Raw genomic sequence first — 15,121 nt, 5'->3', positions numbered from 1 at the left:
TGTGATACTTGTCTTTGCCTGACTGGCTTATTTCACTTAACACAATACTTTCCAGGCCCTTCCATGCTATCTCAAAGGATAAGAGATTCCTGTTTACAGTTGCATAGTATACCATGGTGTAAATGTACCACATACAGCTTTTATATACTAGTTTATACCATATGTGTGTGTGTGTGTGTGTGTGTGTGTGTATACTAGAGGCCCGGTGCACAAAAATTTGTACACTGGGGGGAGGGGTTGTCCCTCAGCCCAGTCTGTGCCCTCTCGCAGTCTGGGACCCCTCAGGGGATGTCCACCTGTTGGCTTAGGCCCGCTCCCCAGGGGATTGGGCCTAAGCTGGCAGTCAGACATCCCTCTGGTAGCCCAGGAGCCCTCGGGGGATGTCCACTTGCCAGCGGGGAGCAGGCCTAAGCTGCAGTCAGACATCCTTAGCGCTGCTGAGGAGGTGGGAAAGGCTCTCGCCACCACTGCTGTGCTGGCAGCCGTCAGCCTGGCTTGTGGCTGAGCAGAGCTCCCCCTGTGGGAGTGCACTGACCACCAATGGGGAAGCTCCTGCATTGAGCGTCTGCCCCCTGGTGGTCAGTGTGTGTCATAGTGACCAGTCATTCCCAGTCGTTCTGCAGTTAGGGTCAATTTGCATATTACCCTTTTATTATATAGGATAGAGGCCTGGTGCACAGGTGGGGGCTGGCTGGTTTGCCCTGAAGGGTGTCCCAGATCAGGGTGGGGGTCCCGCTGGAGTGCCTGGCCAGCCTGGGTGAGGAGCTGAGGGCCGTTTTCAGACTGGCCACAACCCCTTCTTAGTTGGGTTAATTTGCATACTCGCTCCTGACTGGCTGGCGGGCGTGGCTTGAGTGTAGCAGAGGGATGGTTAATTTGCATGTTTCTCTATTACATAGGAGATAGATAGATAGATAGATAGATAGATAGATAGATTAAATAAATAAATAGATAGATTGATTTCAGAAAGGAAGGAAGAGGGAGAGAGAGAGAAACATCAATGATGAGAGACTCTGGGGACAGTCCATAACCTGGGTACGTGCCCTGACCGTAAATCTAACCAGGACCTCCTGGTTCATAGGTTGACACTCAACCACTGAGCCATGCTGGCCGGCACCACAGCTTTTTTATCCACTCATCTACTCTTGGGCACTTGGGCTCTTTCCAGATCTTGGCTATTGTAAATTGTGCTGCTATGAACATAGGGGTGCATATATTCTTTCTGAAGGCCAAGAGTCATATGAAAAAAGTGCTCAAAGTCATTAATCATCAGAGAGATGCAAATTAAATTGACAATGAGGTATCACCTCAAACCTGTCAGAATGGCTACCATCAACAAATCAAAGGACAAGTGCTGTTGAGGATGTGGAGAAAAGGGAACCCTAGTACACTGCTGATGGGAATGCAGACTGGTGCAGCCACTATGGAAAACAGTATGGAGTTTCCTCAAAAAATTAAAAATAGAACTGCCATTTGACACAGTGATCCAGTTTCTAGGAATATATCTTAAGAAACCCAAAACACCAATAAGAGATTATGCATTCTTGACTAGAACTCTACATAGCTGAGGTTTGACCCTGTAAGAGCATCTTATTTGGCCCTTGTTATGATGTTAGTTTTATTCACTCAGTTAAGATTTCTTTTTTTCTTCCTTTGCAACTAATATGCAATCTTTAGGGAGACATTTTAAGACAGTGCAAATACCCTATTACCCTCAGTTTAGTATCAGTTGATGACTCCTTAAGATTTAAATATTCCCTTGATGCTTCCAAAATGGGCTAACTCCAGTACCCCGCCGCACTCCCAGTGAGCCCTGCATACTACTTTACAAAGAGCTCTTTCTCCTTTCCCATTGGTTTGTCTTTCTAGTATAAACTCACAAATTTCTTTTTCCAGTGGTTTATAATTACTTCACTATATTGTTGCTTAAGTTGTCCCAGATTTGGCGGCTTGGCCCTCCAGGCTGGCTCCTGTGTCTTTCTGACATGCTCCCATTGTTTGTTTTTGCGCTTCTTACTTTCTATATAACACGATAGTGCAGACTCATCTTGTATCTTCTCTGCCCAGTGTTGGAATTAGCCACTTCTCTGAGGAGCCTTTTAGTGGGGAATGGTATTAGAAACCAAGATCTGGGGGTAGCAGGCCCTGACAGCAGGGCTAGGACCTAGCCCATGTCTGCTGAATCCAGCTCTAGTGAGATCTTAAGGTATCTCCAGCAGTGAGGACAGGCCTGCCCCAAGAGAGAGGAGCTTGTCACTGACACTGTCCAAATTTGCCTGTGTATGATGGTGATAAAAAGCAGGTTGACCTTTATTTGTCTATTTTATCATTGGTTTTGATTCTCAAAAGACAAGGCATCCCCATGGCCTGCATCAAGCAAACCGCTCCTACTGCTCCCCACCAGCCATGGGAAGCCACAGCAGCCAGACGTGTTCTGGCCACCTCCAGGTGCTGGCTGCCACAGGTGTTTTGTAAGGTCTGTGACTAGAGTGGGCCTAACTCATTCCCTTTCTCAGACAACTCCAGTATGTTTATCACTTTAGTTACTTCCCCAAAGTCAGCGTTTATCAAGGTGGAGATAAAGCAGAGCTGTACAGAATGCAAACCCAGGGATGAGATGCCACATAAGAGGAGAGGTTAAAAAAACCCCCCACAAGATTTGGGTGAAAAATGGCTGTTACTAAGATGTCTTTGCTTCTTGGCCTTTTATTGGACAGAGCTAGAAAATATATGTCCATTTGTGTGTGTGTGTGTGTATACTTACACATATATAGTTCAAATATAGATGTGCATATCAGCATAGGTTTGGTACACTTCTAAACATGATTTAAATTTTTTTTTCAATTTTGTAATACAATGAAATAGGGACTAGTTCACCTATGTAGTTGTATACTTGATGTTCAGGCAGATTTATAAGTGTTGCACCCATTTTATAAAGGAAGAGTAATTATTTTTAGAGAGGAAGAGAAGGGGGCGGGCATCAACTTGCTGTTCCACCCATGTATGCATTAATTGGTTGACTCCTGCATGTGCCACGATTGGGAATCAAACCTGCAATCCTGGCACATTGGGACAACTCTACAACCAACTGAGCTACCAGGCCAGGGCAGTATTTGGGTTGTTGATGTAGGTCCAAGTATAGTTTTTTGTATAACTTACATAATTGTCCTCTTAACAATGGAAAAGAATGTTACTGAATAAGTTTGAGTTTATTGTAAATGTTATTTTAATATAATGTATAAGGAATTCATTTTCTTTCATAAGATTTATTTTAAATAGTTACAAAGGAGCAGAGTTTAAATCATACCATATGAGAATCTTGTTACAATTTTTCACTATAGAAGTTTATAATTTAAAGTTTGAGATGAAGAAATACCACTTCCATGGGAACTTGGTGTAGCTTCCAGGTTATAAGATTTCAGGATCCTTAGAAGACAACACAGTTTACCTTCTACCTAAAGTACTAAAAATGTCTAGAGAGGAGTTCTGTGGAACACGTGCCATCTTCAGTTGGAACACTGATTCTTTTTTTCTTTTTTTAAAAATATATTTTATTGATTTCAGAGAGGAAAGGGGAGGGAGAGATAGAAACATCTATGATGAGAGAATCATTGATCATCCGCCTCCTGTATGCCCCCTACTGGGGATTGAGCCCACAACCCCAGGCATGTGCCCTGACTGGGAATTGAACCCTGACCTCCCGATTCATAGGTTGATACTTAACCACTGAGCCACGCTGGCTGGGCAAGGAACACTGATTTCTTGATAAGCTATCTTAGGTCATTGGCTAGACCTCAGGGTTCAATATTGGTGAAGGGAAAGAATTGGAATTATTTAAGGTTATTATGCATTAGATTAGCTTCTAATGCAAACCACTGTTCTTTTAAAACAGTAGTAAATTATGGTTTCTGAAGGTTGTGATACTTGCTAATTAACGAGATATACCGTGGCATTTTCTTCCAGTTTTGTTTGGCTATGCCACCACAGTCATCCCCAGGGTGTATACCTACTATGTTTCAACCGCATTATTTGCCATTTTTGGCATTCGAATGCTCCGGGAAGGCTTAAAGATGAGTCCAGATGAAGGTCAAGAGGAACTGGAAGAAGTTCAAGCAGAATTAAAGAAAAAAGATGAAGAAGTAAGTCACAGCACTGTTAAATATCTGGACCTACAAGGCACTCAACTAAGAATAAACACTGTCCAGAGGTTTTTCCGGTGGTCATCCATAGCTGTGTGATGTGTACTAGTAGGATACACAAAAATAGCTTATTTTGCTTAGTTTTCATTCTTACACCTGGGTGTGATGAGACTCTGGGTTAGTGTGAATGTGGTAAAGAGAGGAGGTGGGGCTGAATACTAAACATGTGAAAACAGGTCCCTTAGATTAATTACACACTTCTGAAAGCAGAAACTGCTTTTTCCCACAGTATCTAGGCTAGCAAAGGATCGTAAGTACTGTTTGATTAGTTTTGTTGGGGAGGAATGCAAGCATTGAGAATATGGTATTGTCGCTATGTGAGACAGTGATTCAAAAATTAAGTTTGGGGTCACATAACTTTAGTTTCTTGGAGAATAATCCATAGAATTTAAACACTTTTTAAAGAAAGATTAAGTAATTTTGTTCAGTTCAATGGTTTTTGTGTGTGTTTTTTTTTAATTTAGTTTCAGCGAACCAAACTCTTAAATGGACCAGGAGATGTTGAAACTGGTACAAGCACGATACCTCAGAAAAAGTGGCTGCATTTTATTTCACCCATCTTTGTACAAGCACTTACATTAACATTCTTAGCAGAGTGGGGCGATCGCTCTCAACTAACTACCATTGTTTTGGCAGCTAGAGAGGTAAGTGAGCATAACTAATGTTACTTTGCTTCGGAGGACCCTGGACAGAGTCAGGTTTTTTCATATGCTAGAGCCGTGGTCGGCAAACCGTGGCTCGCGAGCCACATGCGGCTCCCCGGTCCCCCTGAGCGCAGCTCCTCCACAAAACACCACGTGCGGGCGCGCACGATTGAAACTTCGTGGCCCATGCGCAGAAGAGCCGGTATTTTGTGGAAGAGCCACACCCAAGGGTCCAAAGAGCCACAGCTTGCCGACCACTGTGCTAGAGTGTTATTGTAGCTAGTAATCCGGCTGCTCTTTAACCCTTTGCAGTCCAATGTTATTTTTGGAATTCAAACAGTCTGGTCCAAATTAATTGACGGGATTGAATGTTGAACTTTTTTTATATATATATATTTTATTGATTCTTTACAGAGAGGAAGGGAGAGGGATAGAGAGTCAGAAACATCGATGAGAGAGGAACATCGATCAGCTGCCTCCTGCACACCCCCCACTGGGGATGTGCCTGCAACCAAGGTACATGCCCTTGATCGGATTCGAACCTGGGACCCTTGAGTTCGCAGGCCGATGCCCTATCCACTGATCCAAACCAGTCAGGGCTGAATATTGAACTTTTTAATGTTCTTATTGCTCGACGTTGGACCTGCTCCTAGTGCCTGGTCTGTCGAGTCAGCCTCGAGGTTGGACCGAAAAGGGTTAAAACTGACCTTCTCCCAGTTTCTACAGTCAGTGAGATGGTATTCTTGTGTGCAAACTTAATTGCTCTCTTTTGATTCATCTTGCTGAATACTCTTCAGTTTTGCCAGAATGATGCTGTGACAGTTGTCTTGGCTTGGCTTTCTTCTCTCGGAACTTTCCTTTGTATAGTAGCTGAGAATATAAGTTGATATAATTTTTGAAGGTCAGTTTGGCATTAAATACCTAAAACTATAAAAGTGGGTATCTTTGGGTTCTTCCGTTCCTTGTTCTAAATGAGTGTTGGAGAGATGACTTAGAAAATTTAAGTTTTAGTCCTAGGATGATAAGCCCTAAAAGACCTCAGATCATGTTTCTAGCCTTTGCTCTATTGATGAACCACCTGAAGCCCAGAGATGGGTGAGTTGTCAGAGGACATGCACTAGTGCAGGGGTGGGCAAACTTTTTGACTCGAGGGCCACAATGGGTTCTTAAACTGGACCGGAGGGCCGGAACAAAAGCATGGATGGAGTGTTTGTGTGAACTAATATAAATTCAAAGTAAACATCATTACATAAAAGGGTACGGTCTCTTTTTTTTTAGTTTTATTCATTTCAAACGGGCCGGATCCGGCCCGCGGGCCGTAGTTTGCCCACGGCTGCACTAGTGGGTAGCAGCGACAGGGACTAGAGCCAAGGCAGGTCTGTCTGCTAGCCTTTTCTATATTTTGTTCATACTAATAGTTATCAAAAGCTACTTACTTAAAAGATACCCGTTTTTAAAAAATGTTTAATCTTTCTTTTGAGGATAATAGTAAGGTTTTACATGAAGTCTATTGATATTCAGATTTATTGATATTAGCTGAGAAGGTTTTGGAATTTTCAGAATGTGCTGCTGCTACTTTTCAGGCTTTTCTTGATCTTCACTAATATTGTTTATCTGATAAATTGCATTGTTTTCTGGGATTTTTGTGTTTTTAAAAAACGTTTTTATTGATTTTAGGGAAAGATGAAGGGAGAGGGAGAGAGAGAGAAACATCAATGAGAGAAAAACATCAATCAGCTGCCTCCTGCATGGCTCCCACTGGGGAATCAAGCCCGCAACCCAGGCATGTGCTGTGATGGAATCCAATGGACAACCTCTTGGTACATGGGTCGGCGCTCAGACACTGAGTCACGCCGGCAGAGCTAAATTACATTATTTTTATCTGATGGTAGAATTTAGATAACTAGCTTGATTACAATGTTTTTCACTACTAGGAAATATCATAAAAAAACAACTTCCTTAACAAAGACTTCAGTTAAGATACAGGAGTTGAAGGCCCGGACTGAGATAGCTGGGCAGGGCCCTTTTGTCAGAGGAGCTTCAAAAATGCTGTATTTTGGAAGGAAAAAAAAATGGAATTTGGCTTTTCATTTAATTCCTATATTTTAAAACAATTAAAATGTCACTTTATTGGCTTTTCCCTATCATTTTCTTGATATCCAGCCTCTTTTATTGGCTTTCAGATCACAGAACTGGGACTTGAAAGTAAGTGACCACTTTGTTGTGGAGGTGGCAGTCTTGTGGGTGGGCCATCAGGAGGACAGAATCATTGCCTTTTTCTTAACACTATCATCTAAGTGGCACAGTGGCTTATGAAAGGCTCAGGATTCCGTCTGTATGAGTTACCTTGGTCTAGTGGCACATGCTGACTGGGTTTGAGTCTCTTGCTATGTGATCCCATTTCCACAGCACCTCCTGCGACCTATTTTCTGGGTTCAGTGAAACAATATAATGCATGTAGGGTCCCCAACACAATGAGCACTCAATATTAGCCACCTTCCACACTACCAGCACCATGGGGATATATGTTTTGTTCCCTTAACATTTTTTTTTTGGTAATTTTTTGTATAAACCATGCATTCTAGTTCAGTCCATTTTAGTCTGAACGTCATTTCTGCTTCCAACATAATTTAGTGTTCCCACATTGGATTCCAGAGAATCCTAGTGTCCTTTGACATGTTAATGGGTACTAAGCAAAAAAGAAAAAAAATGAGAAGGTTCCAGGGTCAACTAAATTTGGCAGTAATACATCCTGGTTTTTTGTTTTGAAGATTGAGTATAGAAAATAACAAATACTGAAAAATCCTTTGTTAAAGGAACTATTTAATTTAATCCAATGATTTTTCAAATATAATTTTAAAAATATATTTTTATTGATTTCAGAGAGTATGGGAGAGGGAGAGACATCAATGATGAGTATCATTGATCAGCTGCCTCCTGCACACCCGACACGGGATTGAGCCCACAACCTGAGCATGTGCCCTAACTGGGAATTGAACTGGGACCTTCTGGTTCATAGGTTGATGCTCAACCACTGAGCCACACCAGTTGGGCCAAATATCACTTTCAAATAGAATGAAAGCATCTTCTGGCTTACCAGTTTTAGAAGTTGTACTACACACTTTGGGAAATGCAGTCCCACTCTCCTGGTCTCAGTAGGTGTTTCAAACCGTCTCCATTTCATTAGTTTCTGCACATACACTGTCTACTCAGCAGCCTCACCTGTCACTTAGAAGCAGAAATCATTCTACTTCATTCCCACCTATTCCCTGGCAGTACCTTACCTCCTGGGATTCTAGCCCTCATGTCTCCACTTAAGAGTTTAAATCTTTGCCTTTCTCCCACCCGAATTTTTGAACATTTTAGCCTACAGATGTTTCTCATCTAAAAAAGTTTTCCCCTTTCCTCAGTTCTACTTCTCTTCCAGATACCACCTTCTTCCTCTCTTCCCCTCAGTCTCAAAGCACTTGACTGATGGAAACAGGGTTTGGTACTACTTCCTTACTTACAAAACCCAATGAACTCTAGTTTCTGGCCTCACCGGTAATGTTGATGATATAGTGCTTGGAGTTCATTGTAGCACTCGACAGGTCCCACTTTGCTCATCTTGGGAGACTATTTGCCTGGCCATCTTTTTCAGTCTCCTTTGGGTGCCTCTTCCTCTGTCATCCCTTCGGTCTTGCTTTCCTCATCACTGTGTTGCCAACATTCTCTCCCAGCGTTTTTATATTCAATCCCATAGCTTATTCACCACTGAACTTAACTGACCCTTGACACTCTCCACTTTATTTTTTATTTTTATTTTTAAAATATATTTTATTGATTTTTCACAGAGGAAGGGAGAGGGATAGAGAGTCAGAAACATCGATGAGAGAGAAACATCGGCCAGCTGCCTCCTGCACACCTCCCACTGGGGATGTGCCCACAACCAAGGTACATGCCCTTGACCGGAATCGAACCTGGGACCCTTCAGTCCGCAGGCCGATGCTCTACCCACTGAGCCAAACCGGCCAGGGCGACACTCTCCACTTTAAATCCTGTTGTCATCCATAAACCCCTTCTCCATTGCTTCCCCTACTTTTTTAATCACATTGGTATTATTTATCCACAGAACTGTCACAGACACTTGGGTGCCATGCCTGAGGACACAGTGGAGAATAGGGCGCAGGGTCTCTTCTGAGGAAGCATAGTCAGACTATACTGTAAAGGTTACCAAGTTTCCTCACAAACAGATGCTGCCTTCGGGAAGAGAAGTCGCCGTAACACTGAGCTAACTAATGCCTGTGAATTAAGTTTAACAACAGCTGAAAGATTGAGTTAGGGTTTTGATTTTACACTTTTTCTTTTATCTCTAGTCCTAGTATAACTGAAACATATTCCTTCAAGCAGCTATTACTACATGTTTCATAAATCTACATCGTAATTTTTAGAATGGTTTTGTGCTTTTTTGAGTTGTTTTGACCTCCATTTCAGTGCTTACTTTCTCAGGTAGCAGTTTCAACCCTGGTTTTAAATTAATGTTACTTTGTTTCCAGGACCCCTATGGTGTAGCTGTGGGAGGGACAGTGGGACACTGCTTATGCACTGGATTGGCTGTAATTGGAGGAAGAATGATAGCACAAAAAATCTCTGTCAGAACTGGTACGTTTTGTTTTTCTTTTAATTACAAAGAAAATGCCATGTCTTAATTCTTGGAATCACTGAGAGAGCTCAGAAAAGAAAGGGGCAGATTATTTTAATTATTTAAATGTTTTTACTTCTGGAGTAGACTTGGTCTTTGTAATAAAAATCTCTCAAGAGGTCCATTGTGTTGCCCCTACTTTTGCAAACATGGACTGTTTTTCACATATGTAGATGTAAAATACAAATTCATCCATAAGCATTACTGGATTCATGGTAGCTTTTTGTTAAGATTAATTTGCAGTAAAACAGTCATGTGGAAATATGAGAACTTTTGGTCCTAAAAATATGTCTTACGAGATTGGGAACTATAGGTCAAGACTGTATTTACTGATTCTGTTGAAATTTTCATACGTACTTGGTAGGCCCGAAAGATGGCTCCTTGCTAGCCAGAAGTTGTTGGGTATGCTCTTTTATAACTGGGTTTTAAGATTAATTCTACTTTGCTTGTCAATACAATTCTATCATTTCTCAAAGCAGTGCTGTAGAAGACACTAATTCTTACTGTTCAAAGTCAGGCATGTTAAGTGTTTCTTTGCTGTGGAAATGGGGTCTAAGCCAGTGGTTCCCAATGTGGTGCACACAGCCCACAGGGGGGCAATTTGACTTTTAAGGGGGGCAATTCAAGAATGAGTTATTAACAGTGAATTTTTTGCGTTTCTTACGGTCCTAGGGGCCTCATGTACAGTATATACCAGGGGTGGGCAAACTTTTTGACTCGAGGGCCACAATGGGTTCTTAAACTGGACCGGAGGGCCGGAACAAAAGCATGGATGGAGTGTTTGTGTGAACTAATATAAATTCAAAGTAAACATCATTACATAAAAGGGTACGGTCTTTTTTTTTTTTTTAGTTTTATTCATTTCAAACGGGCCGAATCCGGCCCGCGGGCTGTAGTTTGCCCACGGCTGGTATATACATATATAGTGACATATTTATGCTTTTCAGTTCTCTATTATGTTTTGAAATTTTATTTGCTATTTTTTCATATCACTTCAATTTTTTTTTTAACAATTTCTTAGTGATTTCTTCCTCAGTACTTCAGATGTCCTTTCATTATTTTATTTTTCTCTTTCATGGATGCCATATTCTTTGGAAGCTTGTTTAGACTAAGTTAATGGCCTTTTAGGCTTCCTCCATGTGAATAGGAGTTCACTTTTTGAATAATAAGAATTATATGTCACAGGGGGCATCAGGATTTTAGAGATGCTTAGGTGGGGTATGGCCAAAAAAAGGTTGGGAACCACTGGTCTAAGCTTTCTAATTTGTTTTTAAGGTTAATATACTTGACTGGAAAAATAATGGGCACCATTTTGGCTTCCTCAGGAATTTTGCATTATTTAACTTTTTTCTCTTCTCTTGCAGTGACAATCATAGGAGGCATCGTATTTTTGGCATTCGCATTTTCTGCACTATTTATAAGTCCTGATTCTGGTTTTTAACAAGCTCTTTATTCATGTAACTCTTGTGTTTATGTACATAGTGTACATTGAAACTAAAAGTGATGGAAAATACTGTATTTTGTAGCAATGAGTTATGATGTCCAAAAGAAATAATCATTGATTCTATTTGCAACATGAATTTTTAAAAGAAACCTGACGTCTAAGTGTGGATTTTTCTCTTCTCCAGGATAATCATGTTAATATGGTCTTTGTTTTAAGGACTTTTTTTGCTTTTGGTGGGGGGGCAGTATATACAGAACCATTGTGCAGTGGGGTCTACCATTTGAGTTTCTTTTTCAGCACTGACTAGTTTATAAGGAATATATACTTTTTTTTCCTGAATCACTGAGGTGCTTTAAGATGTTTATCTTGGAATTTTTCCTCCATGCCAGTAAGCAGCCATTTAATCCTAAGTCTTTCCAAAATTAGATTGTTTAAAGAAGAAATAAAAAAGAGCAAGAAAAGTGTACTAATTAGTCAGCTCTTCCACAAGTTCCATATCCAGTAATTCAACCAACCACTGATCAAAAATACTTGAAAAAATGTTACATTGTTGCTGATGTATATTCTGTTGTTAGGCCTACAATGAATGGTTGTGTCTGTACTGAATATGTACAGACTTTTCCTGTCATTATTCCCTAAATATAGTATATCATTTACATAGCCTTTATATTGTATGAGGTATTATAATCTAGAAATGATTATAAGTAAATATGAGTAGGTTACATGAAAATACTCCACCATTTTGTATAAAAGACTTGAGTGTCCTTGGGTTGAGGGGAGGGGTCCTGGGACCAACCCCCTCAGATACCAAAGGACAACTGTATTGTTATATCAATAATATGACAAGAATTGTTTGCCAGGCCATTCTTACTTTTTAAAAAATTGGGTGGGAAACCCAATATAAGAGAGTCAATATTTGACAATGTGGAATTACCAAATTAAAGGAGAATACAATGAGTGTATTCGTATTTTTTCTATATTGAATAAGCAGTGTAACAGATACAATGTAAATAAAAGTAGTATGACCAGTGCTTGTACTGTTTCCCTTTTGTTATACAAGTTTATAACTTTTTAGTTTATCAAAGTAGTATTAGGAATTATAGATTAGTTTCTAAAGTTGATATAAAATAACAGGCCATGCATGGTTCTAAAGCACTTACTTAGCCCTAACTGGTTTGGCTCAGTGGATAGAGCGTCGGCCTGCGGACTCAAGGGTCCCAGGTTCGATTCTTGTCAAGGGCATGTACCTTGGTTGCGGACACATCCCCAGTGGGGAGTGTGCAAGAGGCAGCTGATCGATGTTTCTCTCTCATCGATGTTTCTAATTCTCTATCCCTCTCCCTTTCTCTCTGTAAAAAATCAATAAAATATATTTTTTAAAAAAATAAAGCACTTACTTAACCCTCACATAGTTCTATGAGATGGTAGGTACTAATTTAAGGTTAAAAAAAGGAGTTCACCCAAGGTTACATAATAGACTAGAAAGTCAAATCAGTTTAACTCTAGAGCCCTTAATCATGGCTCCCTCACTGTCATGTAAGTATTTTTTAACTTGACTACTAACTCTATTCCATCCAAGCAGCATAACTGCTTTCTCCCAGCCTGGTGCACAAAATTCATGCACTGGGGTGGGGGTTGGGGGTCCCCTCAGCCCGGCCTGCACCCTCTCCAATCTGGGACACCTCAGGGAATGTATTTTAGGCCCAATCCTGGGATGGACATCCCTCTCACAATTGGGGACTTCTGGCTCCTAACTGCTTGCCTGCCTGCTGGCCTGATTGCCCCTAACTGCCTCTGCCTCGGCCACCAGCCTAAGCCACAGTCTGTTCTCCTTTTGCAGGCGACCTGGCCGATCAGGGGAAGGCGCCGCCCCCATCACCCACTGCTACTGCTACTGCCATTGGCGGCCACCATGGCTGCCTGAGCCTCGGGTCTTGCAGCCACACACGCGGCTGCCTGAGCCTCAGGCCAGCCCTGGGCAGTGGCAGCCGCCATCCACGGGTTGCCTGAGTCTCAGGCAGCCGCTGTAGCTTTGTCCGGATGGTGGTCCGAAGACATCCGTCCTAATTAGCATATTGCCCTTTTATTAGTATAGATATGCAGTAACATTGCCATTAATCGCCTCTTTAAACCCAAAGGACAGTTCTAGAGAAACTCCCACATGTTCCTTGTGTGACTGAGCTACTACAAAAGTCCACAGTAGATAGTACATTTGTAACTTGAAGAGATTTAGAAAGAACCTAATCTTGCATATAATGTAATCACCCAGCAGTCGCAGTGTCAATGCAGCCACCATTCTGCACTAGTAACTTTGTGGGAAAGACAGCTAACCCCTACTGGTAAGAGAGCTAAAAGTAGCTGTCAGCCAAAAAGTAGCAGTAGCACACACTGACAAAAAAGTCACGTTTTGAAACTTTATGGTACCTCTTTACAAAGGTAGAAAATAATGTCCGCTAATTAGACTAAAGTACTATAAAGGAATTTCAGGTTAAGTCCCCAGACTGCACCATCATTCTCTGCAGTAGATACAAACAGAACAAGTGAGGAATTATGATCTTTTCCGAGAACAGAAAGATAATCCCTTGTTAGAAAGCAGCTTTTACCATCATGGCCCAAACTTGGCAATGCAGGCAGCCTAGTTTTAGGATTAGCTTAACGTGTGAATAACAGCATGGCTTTCTGAGGCACCACAATCTTGCAACAGGACATTACTGAATTTGGTAGCTCAGATCTAAGCTGCAAGGTAGAAATCATTAATGTAGGTAGACTCCATTGCTGAATAAAAGAAAAATTTCATTGATAGTGATTTTAAAATATTTAATACTCTTCTCTTTAAAATCCAAAATAATGTAATTTTTACAAGTTAAGTGCCACATAAAGCAGGTGTTATTTTTTGAAAAATGCAGGTGATACTGAAAACAGTACTGAGGTATTTTTTTATTTTTAAGATTGAATACGGAAACAAAGTCTGGACCTATTTTTTTTTACATTAAAAAAAAAACCAACAACAATGCTACTGCTTGGCTCTTTTGCTGTAATTTTAGGTTCTGAATACATTACAAGAGTATGAGAAAGAGCATTATAATAGTACATGTAGTTTTAAAAAACTGCACATCATAACCTGGAAAAATGATCATATAGCGAGAGGCCTGAGTGAAGGTAGACTAGTAACACATTTTTACCTCTGAAAGGATAGCTTTGAAAAACAAGTGTAAACAATTGTAACACCAAATTAAAATGGCAATGTTAAATGGGTGACAGAATGATCCACATTTTATACAATATTGTATTTCCACAGATAGCCCATGAAAATCAGCAGAGAACTAAGAGCACCGTTGAAACCATTCGTTGTCCCTTCCTGCTTCTGTGCAATTTAGGATTTGAGCTAAAGACAATACTTGGAAAATGTCAGTCTTGTTTTTATAAATCAATTTGGATTTCAGTTCAATGTTTGCTTTAGGAAAAAGAGGTATTGTATGTCAATTATCAGTTAGCCATTTATAGCTCCACCATTTCAGAAGTAAGAATGTTAGGCTACATCTAAATTGTATTTAAAACCAAGAACCAAGCAGTAAGGACAGCAATGTAGCACACAGAACATTAGAAATAATTCGGTGTATGTTTTTACAGCTACCAACTGGTGTTAACAATTAAAAATTTACAAAGATAAAACTTTTTCTTTTTTGCACTAACTGGTTTCAATACAGCACTGAATTTAACTCATCTTTGGGCTTCAATCTTTATACAGAGTAAATATGCAAGTGCCATACAGAGATCCTTCCCCAACTTACGCCACAGTAAGATAGTTTTCAAAATTATTCTAGAACGGTCTAAGTTGCAGCTGTTCATAGCTATTGAGAAAGTAAAAGGACATTTCATGGCCAATTTCTTTTTTTGCTTAATGATGATTGTCTAGCTATATAATACATCAACTTGAAGATAATACAGCTTTTCCTACATTTTAACACCAGTTCTGGCACAACCATTGCCAGCAGTGAATTTGTACCAGTACAGGCCAACTCAAAAACATATATTATGAAACATTTGAATGTTGTTCTTAAAGCGATGTCACAGTTTGTTTCCTCAGAAATTTAAAAGCATACATTTGAAAACATCACATATTCAATTCAACTCTCAGAGTTAAGGAACATAT

At 40.5% G+C, this 15,121-nt stretch overlaps 1 protein-coding gene across 1 annotated transcript in view; it reads left to right on the top strand.

Moving 5' to 3' along the window:
- The window catches only part of TMEM165 (transmembrane protein 165), a 24,223-nt gene extending 12,224 nt beyond the window's left edge, over positions 1-11,999 (top strand). The window contains exons 3-6 of the mRNA XM_006093956.3: positions 3,964-4,139; positions 4,664-4,843; positions 9,379-9,484; positions 10,889-11,999. Coding sequence (XP_006094018.1) covers positions 3,964-4,139; positions 4,664-4,843; positions 9,379-9,484; positions 10,889-10,965 — 539 coding nt within the window. The 3' untranslated portion in view covers positions 10,966-11,999. The remainder of the gene's footprint in view (positions 1-3,963; positions 4,140-4,663; positions 4,844-9,378; positions 9,485-10,888) is intronic.
- Positions 12,000-15,121: the final 3,122 nt, after the last annotated feature.

The sequence above is a fragment of the Myotis lucifugus genome, unplaced genomic scaffold (assembly GCF_000147115.1).
Source record: "Myotis lucifugus unplaced genomic scaffold, Myoluc2.0 scaffold_127, whole genome shotgun sequence".
Classification (NCBI taxonomy): Eukaryota; Metazoa; Chordata; class Mammalia; order Chiroptera; family Vespertilionidae; genus Myotis; species Myotis lucifugus.
The sequence above is the reverse complement of the archived record's forward strand: the minus strand, read 5'-3'. Positions and strand labels throughout refer to the sequence as shown.